Source organism: Centropristis striata, chromosome 20 (assembly GCF_030273125.1).
Source record: "Centropristis striata isolate RG_2023a ecotype Rhode Island chromosome 20, C.striata_1.0, whole genome shotgun sequence".
Classification (NCBI taxonomy): Eukaryota; Metazoa; Chordata; class Actinopteri; order Perciformes; family Serranidae; genus Centropristis; species Centropristis striata.
In genome coordinates this window covers 35,245,943-35,264,697 of record NC_081536.1, presented here as the reverse complement: position 1 = coordinate 35,264,697, position 18,755 = coordinate 35,245,943, and the positions used below count along the sequence as shown (strand labels likewise).

The 18,755-nt window shown below is 45.8% G+C and overlaps 1 protein-coding gene across 2 annotated transcripts in view; it reads left to right on the top strand.

Moving 5' to 3' along the window:
* Positions 1-18,755, top strand: part of ubr2 (ubiquitin protein ligase E3 component n-recognin 2) — a 37,276-nt gene that overhangs the window by 10,984 nt on the left and 7,537 nt on the right. For both annotated transcript variants that reach the window (XR_009396352.1, XM_059359828.1), the window contains exons 13-39: positions 346-445; positions 618-746; positions 3,011-3,194; positions 4,916-4,977; positions 5,877-5,987; positions 6,211-6,276; positions 9,352-9,468; positions 9,606-9,669; positions 9,741-9,865; positions 10,550-10,602; positions 10,836-10,938; positions 12,053-12,101; positions 12,224-12,378; positions 13,006-13,108; positions 13,257-13,366; positions 14,806-14,889; positions 14,972-15,150; positions 15,232-15,440; positions 15,637-15,730; positions 15,806-15,967; positions 16,777-16,865; positions 16,946-17,006; positions 17,085-17,233; positions 17,317-17,372; positions 17,865-17,961; positions 18,083-18,150; positions 18,458-18,596. Coding sequence is in view for 1 of the 2 variants with exons in the window: in XM_059359828.1 (XP_059215811.1) it covers positions 346-445; positions 618-746; positions 3,011-3,194; positions 4,916-4,977; positions 5,877-5,987; positions 6,211-6,276; positions 9,352-9,468; positions 9,606-9,669; positions 9,741-9,865; positions 10,550-10,602; positions 10,836-10,938; positions 12,053-12,101; positions 12,224-12,378; positions 13,006-13,108; positions 13,257-13,366; positions 14,806-14,889; positions 14,972-15,150; positions 15,232-15,440; positions 15,637-15,730; positions 15,806-15,967; positions 16,777-16,865; positions 16,946-17,006; positions 17,085-17,233; positions 17,317-17,372; positions 17,865-17,961; positions 18,083-18,150; positions 18,458-18,596 (2,918 nt within the window). In the remaining variant the exon portion in view is untranslated. The remainder of the gene's footprint in view (positions 1-345; positions 446-617; positions 747-3,010; positions 3,195-4,915; positions 4,978-5,876; positions 5,988-6,210; positions 6,277-9,351; positions 9,469-9,605; positions 9,670-9,740; positions 9,866-10,549; positions 10,603-10,835; positions 10,939-12,052; positions 12,102-12,223; positions 12,379-13,005; positions 13,109-13,256; positions 13,367-14,805; positions 14,890-14,971; positions 15,151-15,231; positions 15,441-15,636; positions 15,731-15,805; positions 15,968-16,776; positions 16,866-16,945; positions 17,007-17,084; positions 17,234-17,316; positions 17,373-17,864; positions 17,962-18,082; positions 18,151-18,457; positions 18,597-18,755) is intronic.

The window sequence follows — 18,755 nt, the reverse complement described above, 5'->3', positions numbered from 1 at the left end:
TACTAACCAATTATATACCAGTTACATACCAGTTATAAACCAGTTACATACCAGTAATAAACCTGTTACATACCAGTTACTAACCAGTTATATACCAGTTTTATACGAGCTATATACCAGCTATAGACCAGCTATAGACCAGCTATAGACCAGCTATAGACCAGTTATATACCAGTTACTAACCAGTTATATGCCAGTTACATGCCAGTATTATACTAGTTATATACCAGTTATAAACCAGTGTCAGGCTGGAGACCAGGTGGATGTCTCTAAGGTTTTCTCTCTACCTGTGTCTACCTGTGTTTACCTGTGTCTACCTGTGTTTACCTGTGTCTACCTGTGCAGATACGTCCTGATCAGTCGTCCCTCTGAGTGGAGCGATCAGCTCAGAATAAAGTTTCTAGAAGGACTGGACGCTTTCCTGGAGCTGCTCAAGTGTATGCAGGTAACACACACACACAAACACACACACACACACACACACACCTGATGGTTGAGGAGGATGATCTATGTTTACTCACATTTGAATTGTATGGAAAGTGCTTTATAAATACTGTCTGTCTTACCTGTCTGTCTCACCTGTCTACCTGTCTGTCTCACCTGTCTACCTGTCTCAGGGTATGGACCCAGTGGTGAGACAGGTGGGTCAGCATATAGAGATGGAGCCAGAGTGGGAGGCAGCGTTCACTCTGCAGATGAAGCTGACTCACATCATCTCCATGATCCAGGAGTGGAGCTCTACTGACGTAAGAGACTGTGAAGCTATACCAGTAACTTACAGTTATATACCAGTAACTTAGTTATATACCAGTAACTTACAGTAATAACCCAGTAACTTACAGTTATATACCAGTAACTTACAATTATATACCAGTAACTTACAGTAATAAACCAGTAACTTACAGTTATATACCAGTAACTTACAATTATATACCAGTAACTTACAGTAATAAACCAGTAACTTACAGTTATATACCAGTAACTTACAATTGTATACCAGTAACTTACAGTAATAAACCAGTAACTTACAGTTATATACCAGTAACTTACAATTATATACCAGTAACTTACAGTAATAAACCAGTAACTTACAGTTATATACCAGTAACTTAGTTATATACCAGTAACTTACAGTAATGTACCAGCTACTAACCAGTTATATACCAGTAACTTACAGTTATATACCAGTAACTTAGTAATATACCAGTAACTTACAGTTATATACCAGTAACTTACAGTTATATATCAGTAACTCACAGTTATATACCAGTAACTTACAATAATATACCAGTAACTTGCAGATATATACCAGCTACTAACCAGTTATATACACCAGTAACTAAGTTATATACCAGTAACTTACAGTTATATACCAGTAACTTACAGTTATATACCAGTTACCTACCAGTTATAAACCAGTTATATACCAGTAACTTACAGTTATATACCAGCTACTAACCAGTTATATACCAGCTACTAACCAGTTATATACCAGTAACTTAGTTATATATCAGTAACTTATAGTTATATACCAGCTACTAACCAGTTATATACCAGCTACTAACCAGTTATATACACCAGTAACTAAGTTATATACCAGTAACTTACAGTTATATACCAGTTACCTACCATTTATATACACCAGTAGCTAAGTTATATACCAGTAACTTACAGTTATATACCAGTTACCTACCAGTTATCAACCAGTTATATACCAGTAACTTACAGTTATATACCAGCTACTAACCAGTTATATACCAGCTACTAACCAGTTATATACCAGCTACTAACCAGTTATATACCAGTAACTTAGTTATATATCAGTAACGTACAGTTATATACCAGCTACTAACCAGTTATATACACCAGTAACTAAGTTATATACCAGTAACTTACAGTTATATACCAGTTACCTACCAGTTATATACCAGTAACTTACAGTTATATACCAGCTACTAACCAGTTATATACCAGCTACTAACAGTTATATACCAGCTACTAACCAGTTATATATCAGTAACTAAGTTATATACCAGTAACTTGCAGTTATGTACCAGTAACTTGCAGTTATATACCAGTAACTTACAGTTATATACCAGCTACTAACAGTTATATACCAGCTACTAACAGTTATATACCAGCTACTAACAGTTATACACCAGTAACTTAGTTATATATCAGTAACTTATAGTTATATACCAGCTACTAACCAGTTATATACCAGCTACTAACCAGTTATATACACCAGTAACTAAGTTATATACCAGTAACTTACAGTTATATACCAGTTACCTACCATTTATATACACCAGTAGCTAAGTTATATACCAGTAACTTACAGTTATATACCAGTTACCTACCAGTTATCAACCAGTTATATACCAGTAACTTACAGTTATATACCAGCTACTAACCAGTTATATACCAGCTACTAACCAGTTATATACCAGCTACTAACCAGTTATATACCAGTAACTTAGTTATATATCAGTAACGTACAGTTATATACCAGCTACTAACCAGTTATATACACCAGTAACTAAGTTATATACCAGTAACTTACAGTTATATACCAGTTACCTACCAGTTATATACCAGTAACTTACAGTTATATACCAGCTACTAACCAGTTATATACCAGCTACTAACAGTTATATACCAGCTACTAACCAGTTATATATCAGTAACTAAGTTATATACCAGTAACTTGCAGTTATGTACCAGTAACTTGCAGTTATATACCAGTAACTTACAGTTATATACCAGCTACTAACAGTTATACACCAGTAACTAAGTTGTATACCAGTAACTTGCAGGTATATACCAGTAACTTGCAGTTATATACCAGTAACTTAAAGTTATATACCAGTAACTTACAGTTACCTACCAGTTACATACCAGTTACCTTTATATACCAGTTATATACCAGTTACCTCTATCCTGTTCCTGCCTGGTCTGAGTCCTGCAGGATGTGATGGTGGTCCGATCTATCTCTGTTATTGATCCACAGGAGCAGGTTCTCATAGAATCCTACAGGAAGTGTCTGAGCGCGCTCAGTCACTGCCACAGCGGGCTCCCAGACGGCGAGCAGCCGATCAGCTTGAGTCTGGCGGGTCACAGCGTGGAGACGTTCAGGTACCAGGTGTCTCAGGACAAGGTGTCCATACACCTGCCGCTCTGCAGGCTGCTGGCAGGTAAACTCTCTAAAACTGAGACTGAACCATGAGCAGGAGAGGAGACTGTGTCCTCACCTGCTGTCTGTGTCCTCACCTGCTGTCTGTCCTCACCTGCTGTCTGTGTCCTCACCTGCTGTCTGTGTCCTCACCTGCTATCTGTCCTCACCTGCTGTCTGTCCTCACCTGCTGTCTGTGTCCTCACCTGCTGTCTGTCCTCACCTGCTGTCTGTGTCCTCACCTGCTGTCTGTGTCCTCACCTGCTATCTGTCCTCACCTGCTGTCTGTCCTCACCTGCTGTCTGTGTCCTCACCTGCTGTCTGTGTCCTCACCTGCTGTCTGTCCTCACCTGCTGTCTGTGTCCTCACCTGCTGTCTGTGTCCTCACCTGCTGTCTGTCCTCACCTGCTGTCTGTGTCCTCACCTGCTGTCTGTCCTCACCTGCTGTCTGTGTCCTCACCTGCTGTCTGTCCTCACCTGCTGTCTGTGTCCTCACCTGCTGTCTGTCCTCACCTGCTGTATGTGTCCTCACCTGCTGTCTGTCCTCACCTGCTGTCTGTGTCCTCACCTGCTGTCTGTCCTCACCTGCTGTCTGTGTCCTCACCTGTTGTCTGTCCTCACCTGCTGTCTGTGTCCTCACCTGTTGTCTGTGTCCTCACCTGCTGTCTGTCCTCACCTGCTGTCTGTCCTCACCTGCTGTCTGTGTCCTCACCTGCTGTCTGTGTCCTCACCTGCTGTCTGTCCTCACCTGCTGTCTGTGTCCTCACCTGCTGTCTGTGTCCTCACCTGTTGTCTGTGTCCTCACCTGCTGTTTGTCCTCACCTGCTGTCTGTCCTCACCTGCTGTCTGTGTCCTCACCTGCTGTCTGTCCTCACCTGCTGTCTGTCCTCACCTGCTGTCTGTGTCCTCACCTGCTGTCTGTCCTCACCTGCTGTCTGTGTCCTCACCTGCTGTCTGTGTCCTCACCTGTTGTCTGTGTCCTCACCTGCTGTCTGTCCTCACCTGCTGTCTGTGTCCTCACCTGCTGTCTGTCCTCACCTGCTGTCTGTGTCCTCACCTGCTATCTGTCCTCACCTGCTGTCTGTCCTCACCTGCTGTCTGTGTCCTCACCTGCTGTCTGTCCTCACCTGCTGTCTGTGTCCTCACCTGTTGTCTGTCCTCACCTGCTGTCTGTGTCCTCACCTGTTGTCTGTGTCCTCACCTGCTGTCTGTCCTCACCTGCTGTCTGTCCTCACCTGCTGTCTGTGTCCTCACCTGCTGTCTGTGTCCTCACCTGCTGTCTGTCCTCACCTGCTGTCTGTGTCCTCACCTGCTGTCTGTGTCCTCACCTGCTGTCTGTCCTCACCTGCTGTCTGTCCTCACCTGCTGTCTGTGTCCTCACCTGCTGTCTGTCCTCACCTGCTGTCTGTCCTCACCTGCTGTCTGTGTCCTCACCTGCTGTCTGTCCTCACCTGCTGTCTGTGTCCTCACCTGCTGTCTGTGTCCTCACCTGTTGTCTGTGTCCTCACCTGCTGTCTGTCCTCACCTGCTGTCTGTGTCCTCACCTGCTGTCTGTCCTCACCTGCTGTCTGTCCTCACCTGCTGTCTGTGTCCTCACCTGCTATCTGTGTCCTCACCTGCTGTCTGTCCTCACCTGCTGTCTGTGTCCTCACCTGCTGTCTGTGTCCTCACCTGCTGTCTGTGTCCTCACCTGCTGTCTGTCCTCACCTGCTGTCTGTCCTCACCTGCTGTCTGTGTCCTCAGGTCTCCATGTCCTCCTCTCCAGGACAGACGTAGCGTCTCGCTTCCCAGAGCAGCTTCCTCTGGTCAGTAAACATCACTACCTGTTGAGTCTCTGACATTATCTATCCATCTATGTCTCTTAGTTCCCTTTTTGAGGCCTGTGTTTATGTCTCTTAGTTCCCTTTTTGAGGCCTGTGTTTATGTTTCTTAGTTCCCTTTTTGAGGCCTGTGTTTATGTCTCTTAGTTCCCTTTTTGAGGCCTGTGTTTATGTCTCTTAGTTCCCTTTTTGAGGCCTGTGTTTATGTCTCTTAGTTCCCTTTTTGAGGCCTGTGTTTATGTTTCTTAGTTCCCTTTTTGAGGCCTGTGTTTATGTCTCTTAGTTCCCTTTTTGAGGCCTGTGTTTATGTCTCTTAGTTCCCTTTTTGAGGCCTGTGTTTATGTTTCTTAGTTCCCTTTTTGAGGCCTGTGTTTATGTCTCTTAGTTCCCTTTTTGAGGCCTGTGTTTATGTCTCTTAGTTCCCTTTTTGAGGCCTGTGTTTATGTTTCTTAGTTCCCTTTTTGAGGCCTGTGTTTATGTCTCTTAGTTCCCTTTTTGAGGCCTGTGTTTATGTCTCTTAGTTCCCTTTTTGAGGCCTGTGTTTATGTTTCTTAGTTCCCTTTTTGAGGCCTGTGTTTATGTTTCTTAGTTCCCTTTTTGAGGCCTGTGTTTATGTCTCTTAGTTCCCTTTTTGAGGCCTGTGTTTATGTTTCTTAGTTCCCTTTTTGAGGCCTGTGTTTATGTTTCTTAGTTCCCTTTTTGAGGCCTGTGTTTATGTTTCTTAGTTCCCTTTTTGAGGCCTGTGTTTATGTCTCTTAGTTCCCTTTTTGAGGCCTGTGTTTATGTTTAGCTATGGGTCTTTTTAATATTGATATCAGTGTTGGATCAATACTTCACTGTTAACACGTGCTTGTGTGTGTGTGTGTGTGTGTGTCCGTCCTCAGGGGGAACTCAGCCCCCCCCTCCTGATTGAACTCCCCCTCCGTTGCCTGGTGCTCTGTGCCCAGGTGCATGCTGGGATGTGGAGGAGGAACGGCTTCTCGCTGATCAACCAGGTGAGTCAGCTTTTTCTAGCTGATGGTAAATAAATAAATAAAACTGTTTCTACCTGATGGTAAATAAATAAATAAAACTGTTTCTACCTGATAGTAAATAAATAAATAAAACTGTTTCTACCTGATGGTAAATAAATAAATAAAACTGTTTCTAGCTGATGGTAAATAAATAAATAAAACTGTTTCTACCTGATGGTAAATAATTAAATGTCTGTGTTTTCAGATTTATTATTATCACAACGTGAAGTGTCGAGTGGAGATGTTTGATAAGGACATCATCATGCTGCAGGTAACCTCAACTCTGGCTCTAACAGGTCACTCTCTGACTCTAACAGGTCACTCTCTGACTCTAACAGGTCACTCTGACTCTAACAGGTCACTCTGACTCTAACAGGTCACTCTGACTCTAACAGGTCACTCTCTGACTCTAACAGGTCACTCTCTGACTCTAACAGGTCACTCTCTGACTCTAACAGGTCACTCTGACTCTAACAGGTCACTCTCTGACTCTAACAGGTCACTCTGACTCTAACAGGTTACTCTGACTCTAACAGGTCACTCTCTGACTCTAACAGGTCACTCTGACTCTAACAGGTCACTCTCTGACTCTAACAGGTCACTCTGACTCTAACAGGTGACTTGGTGACTCTAACAGGTCACTCTCTGACTCTAACAGGTCACTCTCTGACTCTAACAGGTTACTCTCTGACTCTAACAGGTCACTCTCTGACTCTAACAGGTCACTCTCTGACTCTAACAGGTCACTCTCTGACTCTAACAGGTCACTCTGACTCTAACAGGTGACTTGGTGACTCTAACAGGTCACTCTCTGACTCTAACAGGTCACTCTGGCTCTAACAGGTCACTCTCTGACTCTAACAGGTCACTCTCTGACTCTAACAGGTTACTCTCTGACTCTAACAGGTCACTCTCTGACTCTAACAGGTCACTCTCTGACTCTAACAAACAGGTCACTCTCTGACTCTAACAGGTCACTCTGACTCTAACAGGTCACTCTCTGACTCTAACAGGTGACTTTGTGACTCTAACAGGTCACTCTCTGACTCTAACAGGTCACTCTCTGACTCTAACAGGTGACTTGGTGACTCTAACAGGTGACTTGGTGACTCTAACAGGTCACTCTCTGACTCTAACAGGTGACTTGGTGACTCTAACAGCCACACTCTGACTCTAACAGGTTACTCTCTGGCTCTAACAGGTTATTCTCTGGCTCTAACAGGTCACTCTCTGACTCTAACAGGTCACTCTCTGACTCTAACAGGTCACTCTCTGACTCTATCAGGTGACTTGGTGACTCTAACAGGTCACTCTCTGACTCTATCAGGTGACTTGGTGACTCTAACAGGTCACTCTCTGACTCTAACAGGTGACTTGGTGACTCTAACAGGTCACTCTCTGACTCTAACAGGTAACTTGGTGACTCTAACAGGTCACTCTCTGACTCTAACAGGTGACTTGGTGACTCTAACAGGTCACTCTCTGACTCTAACAGGTAACTTGGTGACTCTAACAGGTCACTCTCTGACTCTAACAGGTGACTTGGTGACTCTAACAGGTCACTCTCTGACTCTAACAGGTGACTCGGTGACTCTAACAGGTGACTTGGTGACTCTAACAGGTCACTCTCTGACTCTAACAGGTTACTCTCTGACTCTAACAGGTCACTCTCTGACTCTAACAGGTGACTTGGTGACTCTTAACAGGTCACTCTGACTCTAACAGGTCACTCTCTGACTCTAACAGGTCACTCTGACTCTAACAGGTCACTCTCTGACTCTAACAGGTCACTCTCTGACTCTAACAGGTGACTTGGTGACTCTATCAGGTTACTCTCTGGCTCTGACAGGTCACTCTCTGACTCTAACAGGTGACTTGGTGACTCTATCAGGTTACTCTCTGACTCTAACAGGTGACTTGGTGACTCTAACAGGTGACTTGGTGACTCTAACAGGTGACTTGGTGACTCTAACAGGTGACTTGGTGACTCTAACAGGTCACTCTCTGACTCTAACAGGTTACTCTCTGACTCTAACAGGTCACTCTCTGACTCTATCAGGTGACTTGGTGACTCTAACAGGTCACTCTCTGACTCTAACAGGTGACTTGGTGACTCTAACAGGTCACTCTCTGACTCTAACAGGTAACTTGGTGACTCTAACAGGTCACTCTCTGACTCTAACAGGTGACTTGGTGACTCTAACAGGTCACTCTCTGACTCTAACAGGTAACTTGGTGACTCTAACAGGTCACTCTCTGACTCTAACAGGTGACTTGGTGACTCTAACAGGTCACTCTCTGACTCTAACAGGTGACTTGGTGACTCTAACAGGTGACTTGGTGACTCTAACAGGTCACTCTCTGACTCTAACAGGTGACTTGGTGACTCTTAACAGGTCACTCTGACTCTAACAGGTCACTCTCTGACTCTAACAGGTGACTTGGTGACTCTTAACAGGTCACTCTGACTCTAACAGGTCACTCTCTGACTCTAACAGGTCACTCTGACTCTAACAGGTCACTCTGACTCTAACAGGTCACTCTCTGACTCTAACAGGTGACTTGGTGACTCTAACAGGTCACTCTCTGACTCTAACAGGTGACTAGGTGACTCTAACAGGTCACTCTCTGACTCTAACAGGTGACTTGGTGACTCTAACAGGTCACTCTCTGACTCTAACAGGTGACTTGGTGACTCTAACAGGTCACTCTCTGACTCTAACAGGTTACTCTCTGACTCTAACAGGTCACTCTCTGACTCTAACAGGTGACTTGGTGACTCTAACAGGTCACTCTGACTCTAACAGGTCACTCTCTGACTCTAACAGGTGACTTGGTGACTCTTAACAGGTCACTCTGACTCTAACAGGTCACTCTCTGACTCTAACAGGTGACTTGGTGACTCTTAACAGGTCACTCTGACTCTAACAGGTCACTCTCTGACTCTAACAGGTGACTTGGTGACTCTAACAGGTCACTCTCTGACTCTAACAGGTGACTAGGTGACTCTAACAGGTCACTCTCTGACTCTAACAGGTGACTTGGTGACTCTAACAGGTCACTCTCTGACTCTAACAGGTGACTTGGTGACTCTAACAGGTGACTTGGTGACTCTTAACAGGTCACTCTGACTCTAACAGGTCACTCTCTGACTCTAACAGGTCACTCTGACTCTAACAGGTGACTTGGTGACTCTTAACAGGTCACTCTGACTCTAACAGGTCACTCTCTGACTCTAACAGGTGACTTGGTGACTCTATCAGGTTACTCTCTGGCTCTGACAGGTGACTTGGTGACTCTGACAGGTGACTTGGGTCTTCAGGTTGTTTTTGTGTCTTGGTTCCAGGCCGGGGCGTCCATGATGGATCCAAACCACTTCCTGATGATCGTTCTCAGTCGATTTGAACTTTTTCACATCTTCAGCTCGGCAGACTGCAGGAAGAGATACAGCGAGGCCAACAAGGTGGGTCCTCCTCAGGTCCCTACCAGGAATCAATACCTGATCAATAACTCATCACTTCAAAAATAGATGTAAAAATGACTAAGATGGTCACAAAATGATTTAATTTATCAGTTTGTTTACCTGTTTGTTGTTTCCAGGACGTGGTCCAGCAGAACAACACTCTGATCGAGGAGATGCTCCACCTGGTCATCATGGTCATCGGTCAGTTTAACCCTTCAGCACCACCTACATGGTGCCAGGCGTGCTCTAACTGTGTGTGTGTGTGTGTCCAGGTGAGCGCTACTCCTCAGGTGTGGGGCAGGTGGAGCCCTTTGATGAGGTCAGAAGAGAAATAATCCACCAGCTGTCAATCAGACCGATGGCTCACAGCGAGCTGGTGAAGGCTCTGCCCGAGAACGTGAGACACACACCTGTCTGTCTGTTCACCTGTCTGTCTGACTACCTGTCTGTTCACCTGTCTGTCTGACTACCTGTCTGTCTGTTCACCTGTCTGTCTGACTACCTGTCTGTCTGTTCACCTGTCTGTCTGACTACCTGTCTGTCTGTTCACCTGTCTGTCTAACTACCTGTCTGTCTGTTCACCTGTCTGTGTACTCGCCTGTCTGTCTGACTACATGTCTGTCTGACTACCTGTCTGTCTGACTACCTGTCTGTCTGAATACCTGTCTGTCTGATTACCTGTCTGTCTGACTACCTGTCTGTCTGAATACCTGTCTGTCTGATTACCTGTCTGTCTGACTACATGTCTGTCTGACTACCTGTCTGTCTGACTACCTGTCTGTCTGACTACCTGTCTGTCTGACTACCGTTCTGTCTGATTAGCTGTCTGTCTGATTAGCTGTCTGTCTGACTACCGTTCTGTCTGATTAGCTGTCTGTCTGATTAGCTGTCTGTCTGACTACATGTCTGTCTGACTATCTGTCTGTCTGACTACCTGTCTGTCTGACTATCTGTCTGTCTGACTACCGTTCTGTCTGATTAGCTGTCTGTCTGACTACATGTCTGTCTGACTACCGTTCTGTCTGATTAGCTGTCTGTCTGACTACCTGTCTGTCTGACTACCTGTCTGTCTGTCTTCCAGGGGAACAAGGAGACAGGTCTTGAGAGAGTAATTGACAGCGTCGCTTCATTCAAGTCAGTTTCCTTCAAAACTTCAACCTCAAATACACATTTATATTTATTATATATTTACATTTTATTTATTATTTATACATACTCAGTACTACTCAGTACTACTCAGTCCTCAGTACTCCTCAGTACTCCTCAGTACTACTCAGTCCTCAGTACTCCTCAGTACTACTCAGTCCTCAGTACTCCTCAGTACTCCTCAGTACTCCTCAGTACTAGCAGGTGTTTTGTGTGTACAGGAAGCCAGGTGTGACGGGGCGGGGCCTGTATGAGCTTCGTCCTGAGTGGAACAAACACTTCAACCTCTACTTCCATCACTACAGCAGAGCCGACCAGTCCAAGGTAACATACTGATCAATAACTGATCAATAACTGATCAATTCAAAAATAGATGTAAAAATGACCAAAAAAAATACACAAAAGACACAAAATTATCAAAAATAGATGTCTTTTTTGGTCATTTTTACATATATTTTTGGTAATTTTGTGTCCTTTTTGTGGTAATTTTGTGTCTTTTTTTGTGGTAATTTTGTGTCTTTTTTTGTGGTAATTTTGTGTCTTTTTTAAACTGAAAAACGTCTTTACAGTCCTTTACGTCATTTTATTTGCACCGTTTATCATAAAGGAACATTAAAACAGACGAGATGAAGAGATGTGACCAACCAAATCAAACAAAAAACAGGTTTTCGGAGCGGCGCGTCTGAAGGCGCTGGGCTGAAATATTCTCACAGTTCTGGTTCTGATTGGTTGGAAAGTTGGTAATTAAATAAAGCAACATGGAGCCGGACACCCCGAGTCTCTCTGGTCCTCCAGCTGAGTTCCACCAATCAGAACAGTCCTTCTGTCCTGCAACCGGCTCGCCTCCACACTGGATCAAACCGGAGTAGAGCTCGTTTGTCAAACTGGAACTCTGGGACCGACCCCAGACCCCTCTCTGGGGGGGTCGGTCCCTGACCCCTCTCTAGGGGTGTCGGTCCCTGACCCCTCTCTGGGGGGGTCGGTCCCTGACCCCTCTCTGGGGGTGTCGGTCCCAGACCCCTCTCTAGGGGGTTGATCCCTGACCCCTCTCTAGGGGGTTGATCCCTGACCCCTCTCTAGGGGGGTCGGTCCCTGACCCCTCTCTGGGGGTGTCGGTCCCAGACCCCTCTCTAGGGGGTTGATCCCTGACCCCTCTCTAGGGGGTCGGTCCCTGACCCCTCTCTAGGGGGGTCGGTCCCTGACCCCTCTCTGGGGGGGTCGGTCCCTGACCCCTCTCTAGGGGGGTCTGATTGTTCACCTGAGCGTCAGAAGCGACCAAAGGAACCGTAACCAGGATTTAACCAGCAGAGTTCCACTGAAACGGACTGGACTCTGGTTGTGAACTCACCCTGACTGGCGGGTCCAGGAGGGTCCAGATCAGATGTGTAACCAGGTTTTGGTTGTGGGTCTCCATGGTAACGGTGTATTGTTGTTGCAGGCTGAAGAGGCTCAGAGGAAGCTGAGGAGACAGAACGGAGAGGACACAGGTAAACTCACCTGCTGCTGCTCAGGTACGACGACACCATCACCTGAGTGTTCACGCTGCTGACGGTGTGTGTGTGTGTGTGTGTGTGTGTGTGTGTGTGTGTGTGTGTGTGTGTGTGTGTAGCCCTGCCCCCCCCGGTGCCCCCCCCCCTCTGTCCCCTGTTCGGTAGCCTGGTGAACCTGTTGCAGAGTGACGTCCTGCTGGCTGTAGAGGGCGCCGTGCTGCAGTGGGCCGTGGAGCCCAGCGGGGGGGGCTGGACCGAGTCCATGCTGCAGAGGGTGAGCCAATCACATCGCTCACATTCATTCTGTCTCTAAACATACATGAAGCTTGACCAATCACATTCAACCACGAAACATTTACTCACTACAGACTGACACCAGTCTGTTATTCTGTCTGTCTTGGTCATTTTTACATCTATTTTGGTCATTTTGTGCCTTTTTCTTGGTCAACTTGTGTCTTTTTTGTCATTTTGGCTCCACCTGGTGGGCGTGGCTCTGTTTATAATAGTCTGTGTACCTGTGCAGGTGCTCCACCTGGTGGGCGTGGCTCTGTTTATAATAGTCTGTGTACCTGTGCAGGTGCTCCACCTGGTGGGCGTGGCTCTGTTTATAATAGTCTGTGTACCTGTGCAGGTGCTCCACCTGGTGGGCGTGGCTCTGTTTATAATAGTCTGTGTACCTGTGCAGGTGCTCCACCTGGTGGGCGTGGCTCTGTTTATAATAGTCTGTGTACCTGTGCAGGTGCTCCACCTGGTGGGCGTGGCTCTGTTTATAATAGTCTGTGTACCCGTGCAGGTGCTCCACCTGGTGGGCGTGGCTCTGTTTATAATAGTCTGTGTACCTGTGCAGGTGCTCCACCTGGTGGGCGTGGCTCTGTTTATAATAGTCTGTGTACCTGTGCAGGTGCTCCACCTGGTGGGCGTGGCTCTGCTGGAGGAGCAGCAGCAGCTGGAGAATAGCAGCGGAGACGAGGACGTCACCTTCAACTACACCTGCAAGATCACACGTCAGTACACGCACGGTGACCTTTGACCTCTGAGGAACCTGCTGCAGTGTGTGTGTTTACCTGTGTGTGTGTGTGTGTGTGTGTGTGTGTGTGTGTGTGTGTGTGTTTACCTGTGTGTGTGTGTGTGTGTGTGTGTGTGTGTGTCCAGGTCCAGGTGAGGCTCCCAGTACTTCAGGAAGTGTCCTGGCTCTGTTGGAGAGTCTCCAGAACGCTCCTCACCTGGAGGTCCACAAAGACATGATCACCTGGATCCTCAAGGTGAGCGCTGGTGATGTCACTGTGATGTCACACGACAGGTTAATGCACCTGTAACATGAGAGATGAGGCCAGTTTGTGTTTGATGATGATAAATATATTTAGTATGAAATAAAGAGCTACCTCTAGATTTGGAACCAACATTTACATCTTCACTGAGGAGGATTGTATATTTATATATTTTTGTATATTACAATGACTAAAATATGAAAAGTATTATATAATAATAATACATTTTATTTATAATGCACTTTACATTAAATTAAATCTCTAAGTGCTACACAGCCCTACAAAGTCTAAGTGCAGTAGCTATTTTATATTTTATTTTATAGTAGCTATTTATTTTTGCTCTAAATTGAGCTATAACTAAAAAATAACTCCATAATGTCTGTTTTATCTTGTGACAAAGTTTTAGATTTCATTTTTGCTTTATTTCAGAGAAATAATTATATAAAAACCACAATATCCATTTTTACATTTTTTAGTCATTTAGCAGACGCTTTTATCCAAAGTACTTACAGGAAGAAAAAAGGAAACAATCAAGGTTTAGTGCAGTAAGAGCTATTAGTGCAGCAATAAGTGCTAGTGATGATTCTTTAAGGAGTAGAATTATGGTGTGGTGCTCGGAAACTCCAACTCAAAACCAAACAGTGATTGTACCTCGATCTGCTTTGGATATATATACTAATTTAAACATAAAAATAATAGAAATTATATGTTTATTTGAAAGGGACATTATTATCTAGATAGCGATGAAGTAAAAAAGTGAGATAAAATTATATTAAGACTAAAATATAACATTACTTTATAATATTTAGTCTAAAATACACAAATCTTTGAATAGAGTTGTTAAACACTTTTAAACACATTTATAACAAAATAAATCTGAAAATATTTATTGACTGAAAACTAAATATCAAAGCTGAAAGAAGACAACAACATTATAGTTCCTGCTCTCTGTTTATCATCACTATTAGAACCTTTTACAGCAAAACCAGAGACAGGAACTATGTTTTTGGGGTCAAAGGTCAAATAAATCGTCATGATTTTTGGGAATAAAAATGACATCATCAATGTATGTAGAAATAAGAGTCACATCACTGACCTACATATAACATGTGGCTGCCAGTTAGAAAACGTTAAAAAACGTTAAAGCAGTTTTTCTCAGTTTAACCCTTCGTGTTACTGCAGTTAGACTCTGTAGGACAGAACAGGTTAAAAGCACAACAGTCTAGTTATAAAAAGGATTAAAAATATAAAACAGCTAAAACAGAAGAAATAGTATAAATATATATACATACATACACAATCTAAAGACCATGTGGCCGGGACGAACCAAAGGTTTTGTTAAAAAGGAAAGTTTTTAGTCCTGTTTTAAAGTTCTTTGAGTGTCTGTGGAAGTGATCAAACTGTTGCTGATGTAGAAGTTTGTTTGTGTTCAGATGGTCGCGAACATCAAAACGATGCGAGAACGAACGTCGTGCAGCTCCTCCGTCACCGTCAGCCAGGGACACGGACCGGAGGAGGTGAGGCCCTCTCATCAGGAGGTCACAGAGCTCCCAGTATTGATTATCGATTATTGATCGGTGTGGTGGTTTCTCCCTGCAGACGGTCAGAGACAAAGACAAGGCGGAGAGGAAGAGGAAGGCGGAGATGGCTCGCCTCCGCAGGGAGAAGATCATGGCTCAGATGTCTGAGATGCAGAAACATTTCATCAACGAGAACAAAGAACTCTTCCAGCAGAGTCTGGAGGAGCTGGAGGCCTCAACGTCTGCTGCTGAGAGCAGGTAACCACCAGAAACACCTTCAACTCCATCGGTTTGAGTTATTGATCAGAGTAGTAACGTTCCCTCCTCCTCTCCTCCCAGTCCTCCCAGTTCAGAGTCCACCTGTGTGGTCCAGGTGTGCGTGGGTCCCAGGAGGCGGGGCGGGGCCGAGCGCCGGCAGCTGGTCACCTGTATCCTGTGTCAGGAGGAGCAGGAGGTCAGAGGTCACGGCAGAGCCATGGTCCTGGCGGCGTTCGTCCAGAGGTCGACGGTTCTGTCTAAAAACCGCCGACGCAACCTCCCGGATCCAGGTGGGCGGGTCTTCACTCTGACGACAACCAATCAGTGTGAATCAGTGTTGATTGATAGTTTAAAAATATGTAAAATGACCCCAAAAATATGTAAAATTACCCAAAAAAAGATGTAAAATAACCCCAAAAAACTTTTTTAAATTACCTCAAAAAATATGTAAAATTACTCAAAAAAGATGTTAAATTTGTGTTTCAGAGCATCACGACCCTCTGTTCATGCACCCCGACCTCTCTCTGGGCATCCACACCGCCAGCTGTGGACACATCATGCACGCCACCTGCTGGCAGAGGTGAGACACTGCACCTGCAAACAAACAAACCACGATGTCTAAACAACAACAACAACATGGTGGTGGTGTGTTCAGGTACTTCGAGGCGGTGCAGCTGAAGGAGCAGAGGCGTCAGCAGCGTCTCAGAGGTCACACCAGCTACGACGTAGAAAACGGAGAGTTCCTCTGTCCGCTCTGTGAATGTCTCAGCAACACCGTCATCCCCCTGCTGCCTCACACACACTCACCTGACCACAGGTAACACACCTGACCACAGGTAACACACCTGACCACAGGTAACCACACCTGACCACAGGTAACCACACTCACCTGACCACAGGTAACACACCTGACCACAGGTAACCACACTCACCTGACTACAGGTAACACACCTGACCACAGGTAACACACCTGACCACAGGTAACCACACTCACCTGACCACAGGTAACACACCTGACCACAGGTAACCACACTCACCTGACCACAGGTAACACACCTGACCACAGGTAACCACACCTGACCACAGGTAACACACCTGACCACAGGTAACCACACTCACCTGACCACAGGTAACACACCTGACCACAGGTAACCACACCTGACCACAGGTAACCACACTCACCTGACCACAGGTAACACACCTGACCACAGGTAACCACACTCACCTGACCACAGGTAACACACCTGACCACAGGTAACCACACCTGACCACAGGTAACCACACTCACCTGACCACAGGTAACCACACACACCTGACTACAGGTAACACACCTGACTACAGGTAACACACCTGACTACAGGTAACACACCTGACCACAGGTAACCACACACACCTGACTACAGGTAACACACCTGACCACAGGTAACCACACACACCTGACTACAGGCAACACACCTGACTACAGGTAACACACCTGACCACAGGTAACCACACACACCTGACTACAGGTACCACACCTGACCACAGGTAACCACACACCTGACCACAGGTACACACTCACCTGACCACAGGTATACACTCACCTGACCTCAGGTTAAACTTGTCTCTCTCTCTCTCGTCTCTTAGTGTCGATCATCCCAGTCTGGAGGCGTGGCTTAAAGTGACCAGTCAGCAGGTAGCAGCACTAAGCTCCGCCCACAGGAAGCAGTCTGACGGTCAGTCACCTCTCCACCTGTCTGAGTCACATGACCCGAGTCGGTGTGTGTGTGTGTGTATTAACATGTGTGTTTTCCAGGTGTATCAGAGGGGGCGGAGCCTGCTGTTCCTGAAGGGTTTAGAGTGGACTTCACCCCACAGTGAGTCATCATGTTCTGTTTCCTCTCACACACCTGGATGATGTCATCAGCAGGTGATGATGTCACTGTCTCCCTCAGGTGTCCGTTCTCCAGCAGCGTCACAGAGATGATCACCACCTTCAGCATGCTCACCTACAAGGTGGGACTGAAGGTGAACCCCAACGAGCAGGACCCCCGAGTCCCCGTGCTGAGCTGGTCCACCTGCGCCTACACCATCCAGAGCATAGGTACACACACCTGAGATACACACACCTGAGAGCTACACACACCTGGCAGGTGTATGTTGGTGCTGACAGTGTGTTTGTTGCAGAGCGCCTCCTGATGGACGAGGAGAAGCCGTTGTTTGGGAGTTTACCTTGCCGACAGGTGAGAGAGCCGGGCCATCTGATTGGACAGAAGAGGGGTGGGGCTTAGATCATCAAAATTTAAAATGTGGACCTTCTTTAAGTACCTGGTCACCATAGATACTATGGCCCTCATTTATCCAACGAGCGTATGACAGAAAGTGAGCATAAAGTGGGCGTACGATCATTTCTATGCAAGGCCCGGCATTTATCAATGTGGACGTGAGCGGAGGGTACGATCTTCTCTGGCCTCAGCTCGTTGCTCAGGTTTGATCTTCTCTGGCCTCAGCTCGTTGCTCAGGTTTGATCTTCTCTGGCCTCAGCTCGTTGCTCAGGTTTGATCTTCTCTGGCCTCAGCTCGTTGCTCAGGTTTGATCTTCTCTGGCCTCAGCTCGTTACTCAGGTTTGATCTTCTCTGGCCTCAGCTCGTTACGCAGGTTTGATCTCCTCCTTGGTAATCGTTTGATAAATGAGGGCCTGTGTGTGTGTGTGTGTGTGTGTGTGTGTGTTACAGGACGACTGTCTCAGCTCTCTCACCAGATTCTCTTCAGCCTGTTGGACAGCAGCAACACCAACAACCGTCCACACACACTTCATCAGACTGCTGGCAGGTAACACACACACACACATACACACACACACATACACAGTGATCATAAACAGATACAGCTGTTAACCTCTGTGTGTGTATGTATGTGTGTGTGTGTGTGTGTGTGTGTGTGTGTGTTGTAGCCCTGGTTCCAGACTCTCAGGTAGAAAACACTCCCTGTATCCTCGACATCGACATGTTTCACCTGCTGGTGAGTTTCAGCACTTCATTTACTGACTGAAACCAGTTTAACATCCAGTTTAACATCCAGTTTAAGATCCAGTGTAAATCCAGTTTAACATCCAGTGTAAATCCAGTTTAACATCCAGTTTAACATCCAGTCTAAATCCAGTATAACATCCAGTTTAACATCCAGTGTAAATCCAGTTTAACATCCAGTGTAAACCCAGTTTAACATCCAGTGTAAATCCAGTTTAACATCCAGTGTAAACCCAGTTTAACATCCAGTGTAAACCCAGTGTGAATCCAGTTTTATAATCCAGTGTTTGTGTCTGCAGGTGTACAGTGTGTTGTCCTACAGCTCAGTTTACAGTTTGGACCAATCAGGACGGAGAGTGGTGGATTCGGCTCACCTGCATCTACTTCACCTGGTCACTGTGGCTCACCTGGTCCAGATCCTGCTCACCTCCACCACAGGTACACACACACACACACACACACACACATTCATACAAACTGCAGGTGGGTTTTAGCCTGTCTCTCTCTGTCTGTCTGTCTCTCACCTGTCTGTCTGTCTGTCTGTCTCTCACCTGTCTGTCTCTCACCTGTCTGTCTGTCTGTCTGTCTGTCTGTCTG